Below are 16,229 nucleotides of genomic sequence, written 5' to 3'. Positions count from 1 at the left end.
TGTGTGTGTGTGTGTGTGTGTGTGTGTGTGTGTGTGTGTGTGTGTGTGTGTGTGTGTGTGTGTGTGTGTGTGTGTGTGTGTGTGTGTGTGTGTGTGTGCGTGCGTGTTGTGAGACCTGAATTGAGACCTTTACAAAGACTGTCAGGACTATGTGTGTGAGATCACCTTAGAACACATTCCAGTATGTGTTCGTAAACCTGTCCTGTGAGGTTTTGACTCTTGTTTGGTTTTTGCTGATGGTCTCTAATCATATTTTCCCACTATTTTGACAGGTAACTCTTCCTATCGAGATCTTGGCTCCTGAAGAATGAGCTACCAATGTAAGTCTCTAGGATATAAATTATTATTATTATTATTATTATTATTGTGATCATAATTTGCCAGATGCTTGCATGTTTTGGTCATTTTATAGCGGCATTATGTTTTGGATTGATTTTAGGTCACGAAAAATGTTTCAAGTCAAAAGCATATAATTCCTCATGAGGTGCTGGAAGATTAAATAGTGGAATAAAAAGAGACCTGAGAATGATCAGTTTGGATAATACCATTGTCTTACAACACAGTACAATAAAGTCTGGTGTTAAAGTATTTGAATGTGCTCTACAGTTGATTAAAGGTATGGCAGTCATTCTGTTGCCTAGCCTGGTGTCCCCAACTTGTATTTATTTAACTATCATTTATCCAAGTTAGTCTCATTGAGATCATCTCTGGTGTGTTCTTACTGACCTCACAATACTCATCATGAGACATATGGAAACACTTATCTCTTTGAATTAGTATTCCCTAAAACACAATCAAGACAGCTGTCATTGAAGATCAAAGAGGAGCTGTCTTAAAAGCACTGACACAGTTCAAATGCGGCCCTCTCTATAATTCTCTTTTGATGAGCATTTTCCTTTGAGCTTATCACTCGACATACAAAGAGAGCAAAATGCCAGTATTAAAATGGATGAGTTAGTAAGCTACGCCGCTGTATTAAAATGGATGAGTTAGTAAGCTACGCCGCTGTATTAAAATGGATGAGCTAGCGAGCTACGTTTCTTTCAAGATGCCGAGTCGCGTAACCTTTCTCCCTGAACCCTGTAAAGGGAACTCGCTCGCGCCGGCAGTGTTAAGAGGAATATTGATCCCCATGCTAGGCTGCCGCCTGTGGGGTGAATCCTCCTGTTGTCAAGTTCCCATGAAATTTCTGTCTGTGTCATCATCAGAACATTTAGATTTTGATCAAGCCTTGCCCTGTTCACTTTGTATGCAATGATCCTAATTGTTATGACATAATAATTGAATGAAGTTATTATCATGTTGACCTATAGGGTCTGTGTGTGTGTGTGTGTGTGTGTGTGTGTGTGTGTGAGTGTGAGTGTGAGTGTGAGTGTGAGTGTGAGTGTGTGTGTGTTTGTGTGTGTTTGTGTTTGTGTTTGTTTATACTTATGTTCTGGTGTATGTGGTGTACAGTATGTGTGTAAGTTATGCTTGAAACCTTTGTCTTCCTGCCAGTGGATGTACTGTACTGAGTCATGCTGCATATCTATCCACCATACTTTGCTGTAATTTACCAAGACATTTGACTTCATAGTATGTGTACAGTGCTGATGACATGAACATTGGATGTATCAATCCCCCTCCCAGTATATATTTCTGTGGATGATTATGCATTGAAGTTACACTTGACTACTTTTCACACGCTATTCACAAGGGTCATGCTCCTCTTCCCTCATGTCTCTCTCACACAGACGGATATTTTTCATATCTGAGTAGATCGGTGCTCCACAAACACACACACACACACACGCGCGCACCCAAGAAACACACACACACACACACACACACATAACACCCTAAAACACACATATACACACACACACACACACACACATACACACACACACACACACACACAGTCATGGCTGTCTCACTATGTGTCCAGGCCTTGCCAGCCATGTAGCTGCAGTCATAAGATAAGAGGATGCTCCATTTAGGCCTTTCCTCTGAGGCCTGTCCACTACCATCCCAACTCCTATGGGGAGGGGGGGTGGGGGGGTGGGGGAGGTGGAAGAATGGCACAAATGATTTCATAGTTCAGTAGTGAGACTCAGCCTGGGATGATGACTTGATTACATGATTGGTTCTATTTCCTTCTTCTTCTTGTTTCTCTATGTAGTATGTGTTCAACTGTCTGTCTGCCAATTCAAGCAGGGCTGTATGACGTCCGTTTAGTCTGTTTGTCTGTTTGTCTGTTTGTCTGTTTGTCCATCTTCTACAGGGTTCAATGCCTTCCCTCCACCCATCTCAAGTGATCACTGATCTAACATGAGGTTACCATGAGGTTACCATGACGTTACCATGACGTTACCATGAGGTTATCATGAGGTTACCATGAGGTTACCTTCAACCTCGTCTCTCGTAGCCATACCTCCAAATCACATTGTTCTCACGCTTCTTTTGGAGATCTGGAGAATTTTACGTTAGCCGTTCTGGGTTGGATTGAACTGGACAGAGCGATGGGAGAATGTATTGGCAGCTTCATTGGATGTTACTGTACATTCCAAGAAAACCTCCCCCGATATGCCCATAGAATGTTTGCTTGTTGCTATGTGTGTTGTCTTTTACGACCGGTAGGACTATTTAGAGTTGGAAGAAAACCTGAAGGAAAAACTGCTTTTTTTTTTTTTTTGGAGCAAAGTATTTCATTGGTTTAACATGTCGCAAGGTGAGAAGGGGTGGAGGCTGGGCAAAAAAAATATATATATTATATTTATATTACATTAAAAACATGTCGCGAGGTGTCACTCTTTTCAAACGCTTTTCCACCCCTTTGTAGCTACTTTCTACAAAGGATTTCCCCAGACTTTCCGACTACCTTCAACCATCCCATTCATGTCAGATCAATGATAATTCCAAGGAAGATCATGCGAGGAATAGAGGACAGGCTAGTTGAACGCACCCTGAGCCCTTATGTCTAGGGGTGAAGATGGAGGGAGGAGAAGTAGAGACGGAGGGATGTGATTGATGCGCTCGTCTCTCTAGGCTGTCTCAGCCTGGGGAATAGACTGATTGGCAATTTCCTTGAATCAGAGAGCAGAACTACTGTTTCTCTCCTTCTCCAGCTTTCCAAACTCTCCCTCCTCTCTCTCTCTCTCTCTCTCTCTCTCTCTCTCTCTCTCTCCTTCTTCATCATTATGTCCTTGTCCTCTGCCAATGCAAAGCCTCTAATACACAAACAATGAACAAACAAACAAAATAATGAAACAAAAACAAAACAATATTTTGCCTGTCTTACATCGGAACGTACAATACAACAATAACTGCATGCAGTAACCAATGTACAATAGTGACTACTGTATCAATGCCAGATATAAGCCACTACTAAGTCACATTATAATATTATGGTATAATTATGGCAGCCCCATAACATACAAAATGTTATCTGTATAAAAACAAACAACATTTCAAGTGGACCTACATGTGACAAACCTTACATATGATGTTGGGCAGTTAGCTTTCCTTGATACAATAGCCTACAATGCTAACATGCTAGCTAATGCCAGATAGCACTGCACTATACTAAATGGAATCATTATATGATATACTCTACAGCAGCAGAGCATGTATATATATATATATAAGTTGCACCACGTCCCTGCCAACTTACAGTTGCCATGGCGACCAGCTCATCCCTGGCACTGACGTGTTGATAGGTTGACAGACGGCCATTAGAGTATTATCGTGACCTCACTGTGGGGGGGGGGGGATTGAGAAGGCTGGCTGACCCATTTAGAGAGGGGACCCTGTCCTGCTTGGTGTCACACTGTCACCCATAACATCAGCGACACTCCAAAACAGGAAACAGACAACCGTGCCCTTTGACCCCTGCCTGAAAGGTCCTTTGTACTTTATACTTCCTCTACGAGGGTCAAAGGTCGTGTGAATATATTAGAGCAGTGGCCGTGACCTCAGACGGCGTGTTTTGAAGTCGATTTCATTGTAGGGTTTATATTGTGGGTTTTTAAGCTTTGCTGAGACCTACTCATTGGGAGGTTGAGAGCATATCACTGTGTTGGTGTAAAGATGGACTGTGTCTTGGCCTGGTGTTGGTTTAGCAGTTATTGCTGCCGCTCCCGCCGCTCCCGCCGCCCCCATCTACACTGTCTGTACTTGTGTGGTATCAGATGCCTTTCCAGTCGCTCCACTGACAAACACCTCTACTCTCCCTACTGTCTCTCTCTACCTGTCGGTCCAGAGCCATTGTCTATCTACAATTCTGTGTCTGTCTCTGCATCACAATTCTCCCTCTCTTTGAAAGAAGAGATACTCTGTAACTACTTTTCTACGTGTTTGTTTATGTAGTGATAAACTGAGCCCGTAGTGCTTACCCTCTCCTTTAGGCTTATTCAGTTGGGTGTTAGGAGGAAATGTACAGTACATTTGCTAATTCATTGCGGATGAAAGCTTTTGATATGCTGCATTTTGATAGCTTAGAGATGGGACTGAGATTGTGGGCCATTGGTGATTCAGAGATAAACTGTTGTGGGAGTGCTTAATGTTGATCATGTTGATTTGTACAACCATGTTGACAGTGTAATAGGCTTTCAATTGTCTTTGTTTGGAATGGATTTCAGTCTGGTCTTTTTGGAATAGATGGATGCACAGATGGGTTGTTACTGTATAGCCGCAAAGCATACTGCCACAGCTACCTGTAAGCAAGGGAAATGTTGGCCTTTGAAGTGGATCCTTTGTGTGTGTGTGTGTGTGTGTGTGTGTGTGTGTGTGTGCGTGTGCGTGTGCGTGTGCTGCTAATATGTGTGTGTGTGTGTGTGTGTGTGTGTGTGTGTGTGTGTGTGTGTGTGTGTGTGTGTGTGCGTGCGTGCGTGTGTGCGTGCGTGTGTGTGTGTGTGTGTTATGTCTGTTTGTATTAGCCTTCCTTATCTGCCCTGGATCTAGAGATAGCGGCCACAGCTGTAGCCCAGAACACTCTGCACTCTCCTCGCACAGCACTCTGGGATAGCTGCCCATGTCTTTTTTATCCCCACTCTATATAAATACCCTCTGCGTATACAGATAGAGTCATACAGTATTACCAGGAGAGGAGGCTGTAAAGTAGCACAAGACTGGGGTATGGGACAACCTCATACCGTTGCTCCAAATTGCTTACTGCAACCTGCATTGGGGTAGCCTCATTTTTTAAGGGGCTCCCTTCAAACGTAGTTGAGAAACTTGGGTTTTTGGGTGAGTCCCAGTGCGGGAAGTTGGGAATCAAACCCAGAACTTGTGTTGTCTTCCCATGATAGAGTTGAATAGACTGGATGGGTGAACGCAGGTTATTATAGTTCTGTCTAGCAAGCCTTCTGGTAGGTGGAGTTTCCACTCTGTTGCTTTCACACTTATCTAGTCACTTTAGATCCGCAAGGGGAAGTCAACGAGGGCAGAGGGGAATGGAGCGAGTGTTCATATTGGAACCAGGCCATGGCATCTGTTTCTGGTCACAGATGAGAGGTAAACAAAGGTCAAAGGAGATTAATTATATGTGGGTTCATCCAAACGTGGTATAAAAATACAGCAATGAACAGATAATGAGTTTTGGCTCACTGTGAAACTGGTAAATTAAAGTGGTCAGTGAAGTGAGTGATGTTGCATAATGTATATAGTACATTAATGTAAGTATTGTCCTCATTGATATCCTAATGACAAGCCTATATTTACTTCCTGGAAAAGTGAGATGATGATGGTGTTTTGACGCAGAAATAGGCCTTTTAAGACGGAACCCTAACGTGTGGTACATAACCTCCATAAATCAAACTTGAATGTAAATCATGCACTGATCAGTTGGAGATTTTCTTGGCTTTTGCTTTTGCAAGGATAGCAGATCTCAAGCCAGATTGGGTCTCTTTAAAGCTGAGAGTTCAGTTTGAGTCTCTGTCTAGGAAATCTAAAGGGATCCAGAATATATATTATACAGTATACTGTTACACTTTTTCTTTATACCTATGCAAAATGTGCTTATCCATATTTGCTGAGATATGCACTGCGACAACAGCCATGCCATGCTTTGGGTCAGTTCACTTTCCAGCATCAATGTACTGTACAGTTCATGCACTATACTGTTATTATTCTATGATATTGCTTAAAGGCCCACATTAGTACTTTGTGTGTGTTTTAGCTGATACATATAACAACCTGGTGCTGCACAATGTTATTGCACAATGATTGAAGCCAGAAAATTGCCATTTAGGTCAAAGTATGAGTATTTGGGGTGATACATTCTATTTTCTTAGCTCCTCCTAAAACGATTTCCTACATGTCTGACGTATTACATTTCATACAGCATAGATCTCGGAAGTGTGACGTGTCTAAAGTTAGCCGAGTCAATATATACATTTCTGAACCTCGTTCACCAGCTTCATACAACCTGGCTTTACTTTCCCAAATAACTCTGTGAATGACGAACATCACCACTCGGTATTTCCGTTCTTTTAGTATTTCTTTTAAGAAAAGCCAGGAAGCAAAACTGGCTGGTATGGGCCTTTAAACCCACTCTATTTTCTGCTTATATATCCCAAAGGAAATCCAGGGAGATCCTTTATGACCGTGCACAAACACAAAAATGAGATTACAGTATATGTACTTAACTTTAGAAATAAATAGTTTCCGAGGGCATGGAAAGTTCTCTGTCCCCTCACTGTCTCTGGTAAGAGCAGCGCTTCTGTCTTTCAGTGACTTCCTTTCTGACTCGTGGTCTTCGGAGATTGGCTAAAATGAGTGGGCCATCCATCACAACAGAGGAAAAAGTCGTAAATTTATAGCCCTGAAAATAGGCCAGAGCCCAGCACTGATGGAACAGCGTCTTGTAATTAGGACAAGGTTAACGTGAGCCTTCTGCCTCTCTCTCTCTCTCTCTCTCACACACACACACACATACGCACATGCACACACACACGCACACACACACACACACACACACGCACATGCACACACACACACACACACACACACACACACACACACATACACACACACACGCACATGCACACGCACACACACACACACACACACACTTTGTGTGTATCTTCACACTTGTGTGACACAATCAGAGACATGCACTTACTACTTAACACACACTCTTTCTTATACACTCCCATGTATAAGACACACAAATGCACACACACTTTCACATGGACACTCTCTTTCACATGCATTGACAGTGATATCAGCCCAACCCATTCAGGTATACCTCACATACCCAGTCACCCAGTCACTTACACATAACCTCTACACACACCCATTCTCCCTGTTACTCATCTACAAACACATTTCTCTCACACATTTGCACCACACTTGTATTGCCTTTCACATTTACACCCACCCTCACACTTTTACATGTACACACCTAGCCTCCCCCTCCACACACACACACACACACACACACACACACAGACACACACACACATACACACACACACACACACACACACACACACACTAGCATACGACAACACCTACTGTAGATGCTCATTCCCCATTGTAGTAAACCCTAACAATGTCGCTCATACACTCTTAGAACTAACAGTTCTATATGGAACCAAAAAAGGCTCCATGATTTGATACATATAAGGCACCTCTAAAAGTGTTATATATAGAACCATTTTCCATGGTTGTTATGAAATAACAATATGGGGTTCTTTAAATGGTTCTAAATAGAACCATGTATGGTGGCATTTATGAATCATGGTATAGAACCTTTTTTATGTCTACAGAACAGAATTTTATAGTCTCAGGAACCTAAAATGGTTCTATTTTTAAGTAGTAGACATACTAGCCTAGCTTCAGGAAAAGTCCAGGCCATTTCACATTGGCAGACCACAACATATCTCAAAGTTAAGAACTTCAAGATACCTCAAAGGTGAATGGCATTGCTCAATAATCTTTATTGAAAGAAGTGGAGGGTCGCACCCATAGACCAACAGACCAACCACCACAACAAAACACCTGCATGAACATGACCACAGTTGTACTCCAGTAAGAATCAAACAAGAACCAACATCACAAGTACATCGGTTAGAGAGATAATGCATCACAAAGAATGGACATTCACAATTACCCACAATTCCCTTGCACCAGAGGGAGCAATGTAGCTAGTTTGCTGGGGAATTGAGAGTAATTGTGAATTTTGGTTCTTTACGTTGTAATATCTCACTAACCGATGTACCCTTGATGTTGGTTATTGTTTGATTCTAACTGTATTACATCTGTACTCATGTTCATGTGAAATCCCAACTTCAAGCAAGGGGATTGCATGAAATTAGTTCCAAATAGCATCTCTTTGATGAGAAGGTTCCTAATATCACTTTTTTGGTGAAAGAGGTTCCAAAAAGCACCACCTTGATGAAATGGTATGGCAAAAGCCCTACAGAATATTCTTTCCTTTCTCCCTTTTGGTGTAGATCTCTCTTTTGCCCACAAGCCCTCCCTCCCCCCCCCCCCCTCTGTCCCTCCCTCTGTCCCTCCCTCTCTCTTGCTTGGGCTTACACCTTTTCACACTTTCTCATTTCCCTTTAGATCGGTTTCATTTTCACCAGCATCAAACCCCACACCTTGCATTTCCTTTTCTCCTTTCTCCCCCCCCCCCACCCCCCCCCCCCCACACACACACACACTCTCTCCCTCTCTCTCTCATAATACCAATACACCTCCCCCCCAGCCAGCCACTGCTCAGATGTGGCCTATCCCTGCTGCGGGGACAATGTGGAAGATCTGCATGTACACAGCCCCTCTGATCTGGGTCTGGCAACCCAAAAGGCTCTCCTAGTCTGAATCTGGCAACCAGGAGGCTGGCGAGCCAGGCTAGGACACAATGCTGTGAGACTGGGAAGAATTGAGTGACTGGTTTAACTTTAATAATCACAGCCAAAGAAAATAAGAAAATCATGAACTTTGCTCAGTTGCACTCACTATGATGTGTAGTAAAAGTGGTCTGAGAAGGACTCAAAGGCAGTGTTTCTGGAATAGTGGGTCGGATTGGGTCACAAAATAGTTTTGATTATATGGTGAGTCACAAGTAAATGTGACTCTTTATCTAACAGCCCAGTATGAAGCAGGTGAGTTATGGTCTTTCTTGATAATTGCATATTAATTCCGCTCGCTGGTTCTTTTAGATTTACTGACTCAAGCATCACGTGGTGCCATTTAGTACCAGGTAGTTGGCTATCAATTGTGCTGAATTGACAGAGGTTAGTAACCTACCAGGAAGTACTTCAGAGTAAATACCCACTGAAACAGGGCTGTAAAATAAAGGTTTCAACTCAAGAAAGATTTAAAGGCTTCAAGGTGGATCACAAACATATATGGGGACCACTTCTGTTAATATGGAGTTCCATATTGTTCTGTTCAAAGATGCACAAATAAACAAATATTTGCAAGGCTTCCTCAACGATGACATCCAACAACTTTGATTTGCTGGACCCAGCGAGGCGATAGTTTGGGATTTTAATCACCAATAAAATCTGAACAGTAAAGCAGCATTGTCCAGATGGTCAGTTTAACAGGGTTCTCTCAGTGTATCGAATACAACAATAAACATCTGTTTTATGCCTGTGTTATTGTATTAAACACCACATTGATTTTAATGCATTACTTAATAATGAAATCGTGCATATGAATGGGATTTGGTCAAAGTTTCCCATAGGTACAGATCTAGGATCAGCTGGCCTGGAATCTTAGTCCAAATCATAAGATAGGTCTGTGTCTAGGGCAACTTTATCCAACTTTAGTTGAAGGGTCAGAGCTGTTGTATTGGATTATAGTGCCCCCTGATGGTAATAAGGGGGAAATATGTTTGTGGTTGTGGTTGGAAGTGTGGTAAGGTCAGGGATTAAAGACCATGCCAAACTCTCCCTTCCCATTGGTCTGGCAGATGGCAGCTCCCCAGCGCACAAAGTAAGGGGGAATCTGCCCCCCTAAGCTCGTAGCAGAGTACACACACACACACACACACACACACACACACACACTGTTCGAACACAGGTCTCTGAAACTGGTCTACAGCATATACTTCACTCGTGTTCTCTTATTTTCTTTCTTTTGTCCTGAGTCTCCTCTTTCTCCATAAGCTATAATTAGTCGTGGCACCTGTGCTAATATGACTCACTATGTGCCCGAAGTAATTGCCCCTCAAGGATGAACACAGTTTTTTTAATTGAATTGAATGATATAGTTATAATGTGGTGGAGCTGGCCTGGGTGTGTTGGAGGCAGAGATAGTAGTGGTCTGGGGGATATTTGAAACTGCTCAATCTCCCCCATCTAATGAAAAGTACATTCAGATCGTTGCTCTGTGAGTCATCGCTATGCCAGTCACCCCTCTGGATATTTTCACTGAAAGAAACGTTTGAATCAATTTCCAACCACCCATCCACCACCGCTCTGTCTGGTTTCTTCTGTGAAACATTTCAACCACATGGACTCATTTAACAGTTTATATACACTCACTGGATACTTTATTAGGAACACCTGTACACCTTCTCATGGTGGAGGTGGTGTAATGGTGTGGGGAATGTTTTCTTGGCGCATTTTGAGCCTGTTAATACCAATCAATCATCGCTTGAATGCCACAGCCTATTTGAGTATTGTTGCTGACCATGTGCATCCCTTCATGGCCACAATTTACCCATCTTCTAATGGCTACTTCCAGCATGATAATGCACCATGTCACAAAGCAAAGGTCGTCTCAAACTGGTTTCATGAACATGACAATGAGTTCAGTGTTCTTCAGTGGCCTTCCCAGTCACCGGATCTGAATCCAATAGAACACCTTTGGGATGTGGTAGAACGGGAGATTCACAGCTTGAAAGTGCACCTGAAAAATCTGCAGGAATTGCGTGATGCAATCATGTCATCATGGACCAGAATCTCAAAGGAATGTTTCCAACATCTTGTGGAATCAATGCTACAAAGAATTGAGGCTATTTTGAGAGCAAAGGGAGGCCCTACCCAGTATTAGTATAGTGTTCCTATTAAAGTGTTCGGTGAGTGTATGTTCATTTGGCAATATGAACAGCTGGATATTGAGCTGGACAATGGCTGCCTGTGTGCTTGGCCTCGGTGCGAACATTCAATAATTGATTCATACATGTATTTTTGAGACTTTGTGAATTTAGTGCTATACTGCTAGCATTGACTGGGGCTGTGACACTCTGTTCACCACTAGCTTGGGACTATTGTTTATCAGAGAGGACAAGAACAGTACTGTTTAGCATTCAGGAGGCTATGCTAAGACTAAGCCAAGCCTTATGGCAGGATGCGATATGAGACAGTCAGCGAAATGTGCAGTGAATTGATTGTGAGGAGTCGACCCTTTGGGCTATCTGTGACGGAGATTGTATTCAAAGAGACACTATTAATGACATTCAATGAGATGGTAGCATGCTAATAGTGGTAAAAACAGAATGGTAGTAGCTTAATGTGTTAATACGCTGTGTGTGTGTGTGTGTGCGTGTGTGTGTGTGTGTGTGTGCATGTGTGTATGTGTATGTGTATGTGTATGTGTGTGTGTGTGTGTGTGTTTGCTATTCCCACGGCATTATAAATCTCATTTGTGTGCCTTTCCTGGCTCTGAATTAATTTCGATTTAATGTGTGATTCATTTGCTGCTTGCTATCATTTGCAGTCAGCCTGGTAGTGCTGAACAACACCCAATTGTCCTTTTTTCTCCTTCCCCCTCATTATAGGTGTACAAGGTTGTTAACATTTGATACTATAATGGATAGAGTAACATTATGTATGCCTTTGTGTCCTCCCTATCTAGATTTTAATGAATAAATGAACCCATTTTGTAGGGTAAATTAGCCTTTTTTACGCTCAGCCATTTTGGTCTTCGCATGTGTTCTCAGTGGCCTGCGCCTTTGTAAAGGAAGCCCGAGCTCTGCTGAGGATGCAGTAGATTAGAAGTATGTATAAAGGATAACACAAAAATTGATTTGTGTTAGTACAGTAACTGACATGGTGTCTGTTGACAGCTTAAACACAGTCACAACAAGGGTAAAAATACAGTATGCATTCACTCTAGTCAATCAAGTTAGTAAATAAGTACTGGTAAGTAAGAGGTTTGACCGCCAAAAAACACTGGTGTTACCATGTCATGGAAAAGTGTCACAAATCTGTATAGGAGAAAGGAGAGTTTTACTTGACCAATGCGGTCACGGGGTCAAGAAAAAAACTTCTGGCCCTTTTCATGAAACTTCAAACAGAGTCTCCGTAGGATGAGACGAGGGTTAAGCGGTGCTCTGATTGTCTTCTTCTCTTCCAGAAGAAAGTGGTTTCCCCCCTGAGAAAATGGGGGGAAAAAAGAAAGTAGTTTCCTCTCTTCTCTCAGAGCAGCAGGGTTCCAGGATGAGAAAGAGAAGAGATGCTGACAGAGCCATACTCTACCATACTCTACCATACTCTACCATACTCTACCATATTCTACCATACTCTACCATACTCTACCATACTCTACCATACTCTACAATACTCTACCATACTCTACCATACTCTACCATATTCTACCATACTCTACCATATTCTACCATACTCTACCATACTCTACCATACTCTACCATACTCTACAATACTCTACCATATTCTACCATATTCTACCATACTCTACAATACTCTACCATACTCTACCATATTCTACCATACTCTACAATACTCTACCATACTCTACCATACTCTACCATATTCTACCATACTCTACCATACTCTACCATATTCTACCATATTCTACCATACTCTACAATACTCTAGCATACTCTACCATACTCTACTATACTCTACCATACTCTACCATACTCTACCATACTCTACCTATCAGCACAGTGAAAGCAGTGTCGGCGCACAACTGTTATATTCAGAGGTTCTTTCTGTAAGGCAAAGCCATGCGATACCTCACTTGTTATTGTGTTGTGTATTGTATTGATATGTAAAATGGGGATGATGTCTTTATGTACAATGTGACAATGTTGGGTGAACCTTAAGGGACACAAATAGATTGTTTTGCTGGGGGGATTGCCTGTGAAGCAATTGTTCGTGTGTGTGTGTGTGCGTGTGTGTGTGTGTGTGTGTGTGTGTGTGTGTGTGTGTGTGTGTGTGTGTGTGTGTGTGTGTGTGTGTGTACGTGCGTGAGCGCGTGCGTGCGTGCGTTTTTGTGTGAATCCCTGTGAAACCTGACAATTGCTCCTATTCTCAATGAGAGTGGCTTGGCCTTGGCTTGTTCTTGTTAACATTCAGCAAATTCTTGGGACTGACACTAGTCAGTTTTGCAAATGGCACTAACATGGCTGCCATGGAATCAGCTTCTACCAAGCCTTCATCCCTTTGAATGGCATACTACAGTAGATACTATACTTGCCACCTCGCCAAGAATGGCACTGGCACAGTCCACCTGCCAGGGCAGGGAGAAGCATCAGCCAGACCAGCCAGACCAGCCAGACCCAAAGCCACCCACTGGCCCAATCCTCTTTACCGCCTTCACAATGCCAGTCTGCTCGCTGGTCTTGGCACCACGATTAAGGTGCCTGGTGCCAGGGATGCCTGCTGGAAGTGGAGAGAGGTAGAGAGAGGGGGTAGGGGGGGAGAATGGGAGAGAATGGGAGGGGGAGAGAGAGAGAGAGTGTAAAAGAGACAGAGAGACAGATGGGATGCTGGGAGGGGAGAGGGAGCTACCTGGTGGTAAGGGTTCTCCTGGAGAGGCACTGGTGCTGTACCTTACCTGCAGGCTGTGAAGATGGGGAGGGTGGTGGGTTTGATGTTGGACATGACAGGAGGGAATTCCTGCTGAGTTTCAGCTGGCTTCTCATGCTGTATGTACAACAATGGCAGCCACCTCTCTCTCCAAAACCATCTACAGTGTAGCTGAGTTACCTTTTTACTGTATAAAAGGCACAAATATCAAATCCACAGCCGTATTCTGACATTCTACGGCACACTTTCATTGCCTACAATAGAGGACACGACAATACTGACACAAATAGCATTTACCGTTTCATAAAACACACATATTTAGATCAAATCAACTTTTCAATAGATCACACACACAGACTTGCTCAGTGTTACTCACACGCACTCACACACACACACACACACACACACACACACACACACACACACATACACACACAGGCACACACGCACGCACACACACACACACACACACACACACACACACACACACAGACACACACACACACACACACACACACACTGCTTGAATCAGATACAAAGACTTTCCTACACTTTCATTGTTAACAACAAGGCTTCTGATCCGCTTTCGATTAATATTAACAGTGCCAACATATTTTGATGTGGAGAGACTTGTTGTCTCAGATAGCCAAGTAAAGTATACTCTACAATGGTGTGTCTGTAGCTGTGGGTGTCTGCCAGTGATTGTTCATTTTCACAAGACCAAATGCACCCTCTGACCCATTGGCTACGACTCTGCATTGTTCTGTGCACTGTTGTTGTTCCATCCACTTCCAGTGTTTCAACACAGATGTTCGCCGTGGGAAGCAGCGGTGGGAAGCTGGCTGATTGAGATCCAAATATTTCCCTCACAGTGCTAGACTGTAGGCTGACTGAAGACTTTAGGCTGTTTCTAAGCGTGAGTGGGTGTGTTTGTGTGCCTTCCCAAGTGTGTGTGTGTGTGTGTGTGTGTGTGTGTGCGCGCGTGTGTGTGTGTGTGTGTGCGTGTGTGTGCGTGTGTGAGAGAGAGAGATAGAGAGATAAAGAGAGAGGGAGAGGGAGAGAGAAAGAGAAAGTGTCTGCATGCATTTGTGTGGTTGTGTCTACGCAGAACCTGACCCTTTTCTCTCTCTCTCTCTCTCTCTGTCTCATTCTCTCTCTCTCTCTCTCTCTCTCTCTCTCTCTCTCTCTCCTAGGAGTCATCCTCCAGGGCAGTCGTCTCTCCCTGGCTGGGGCGTCTTCTAGAGGGTGGGCCCCTCCTGACCACCATGAAAGGGTTAGGAGCCAACCGCAACCGCCACCTGTCCGACTCCTGCGACCCCACCCAGGGTCCCCCGGAGCCCCTCTACCCCCACCACCAGGCCAGCACCCTCCCCCGGAGCCCCTACCTGCTCAGCCCCACCACCATGGACCACTATGGAACCTTGGACCCCCACCACTACCCCTCGGTCAACCAGGGCTCCCTGCCCCCCGAGTGCATGCTCCCCCTCAACAACCAGCTATCCAACAGCAGCACCTTCCCTCGCATCCACTATAACTCCCACTATGACCAGTCGGACTTCTCCCCCCCGGGCGGGGATAGCATCGGGGGCATCAGCACGGGGACGATGGGCACCTCTATGTCAATGGGCATGGGCATGAGCATGGGACTTGGGGGCCTGAGCAGCCATGCACCGATGATCACCAGTGGCTCGGCCACCATCGGCGGAAGGGCCAATATGAACCGTCTGCCGCCCAACCTGTTGGACCAGTTGGAGAAGCAGGGTCCCCGTGACGGCTTCAGCACGCTGCAATACCACCGCACCACGGCCGTGGCGGCCGCCAAGCAGCGCACAGACAGCCCCGGGCGCATCCGCTACCTGGTGCACTCGGTCCAGAAGCTCTTCGCTAAGTCCCAGTCCCTGGAGGGACACAACATGAAGGGCGTCAACGGGCGTTCAGCAGGCAGTGGCGGGGGTTCGTCCGGGACCGAGGACGGCAGCGGCGGTGGGAAGCAGAACCGCCGAAGCAAGAGCAAGGACCGGGGCGGGGCTAAGACGGAGGGGGGGGCCAACAAGCGGCGGCCGCGCTCCAACATGTCGGGATACTGGAGCTCGGACGACCTAGATAGCAGCGACCTGAGCAACTACCGCAACCCCGTGGCCATGATGACACTGGGGCGCCCTGCCGGGCATGACCACCAGGGGGCAGGGCAGAGCCGGTACGTCGTACACAGCGGCTACAACACCATCAGCTCGTCCAAGACGACCAACGACCTCAAGTACCAGGCGCTGCCGGGACCTGGGGGGGGAGGAGGGGGTGAGGGAGGACTGGTTAATATGGGGATGAATAACAATGACTATATGAAGGGGGGCACCTGGTCAGCGTTGACCTTGGGTCAGCCCAGACAAGTGGTACAAAAGGGGTCGGCCACCCTGGACCGGTCCATGCTCGCCAAGTCCAAGTCTGTCCAGCAGGATCTGACCTGCCACTACCTGCAAGTGCGGGGAAGGGTGAGTACAGTACATCGAGAAGGCT

General features: G+C 44.8%; 1 protein-coding gene across 1 annotated transcript in view; it reads left to right on the top strand.

Moving 5' to 3' along the window:
* Positions 1 to 14,980: 14,980 nt before the first annotated feature.
* The window catches only part of dlgap4b (discs, large homolog-associated protein 4b), a gene marked incomplete at its 5' end in the record, with an annotated part of 36,483 nt that continues 35,234 nt past the window's right edge, over positions 14,981 to 16,229 (top strand). Inside the window, one exon of the mRNA XM_083667962.1 lies at positions 14,981 to 16,204. Within this exon, the coding sequence (XP_083524088.1) occupies positions 14,981 to 16,204 (1,224 nt within the window). The remainder of the gene's footprint in view (positions 16,205 to 16,229) is intronic.

This window comes from Argentina silus (genome assembly GCF_951799395.1).
Source record: "Argentina silus genome assembly, chromosome: 4".
Classification (NCBI taxonomy): Eukaryota; Metazoa; Chordata; class Actinopteri; order Argentiniformes; family Argentinidae; genus Argentina; species Argentina silus.
The sequence above is the reverse complement of the archived record's forward strand: the minus strand, read 5'-3'. Positions and strand labels throughout refer to the sequence as shown.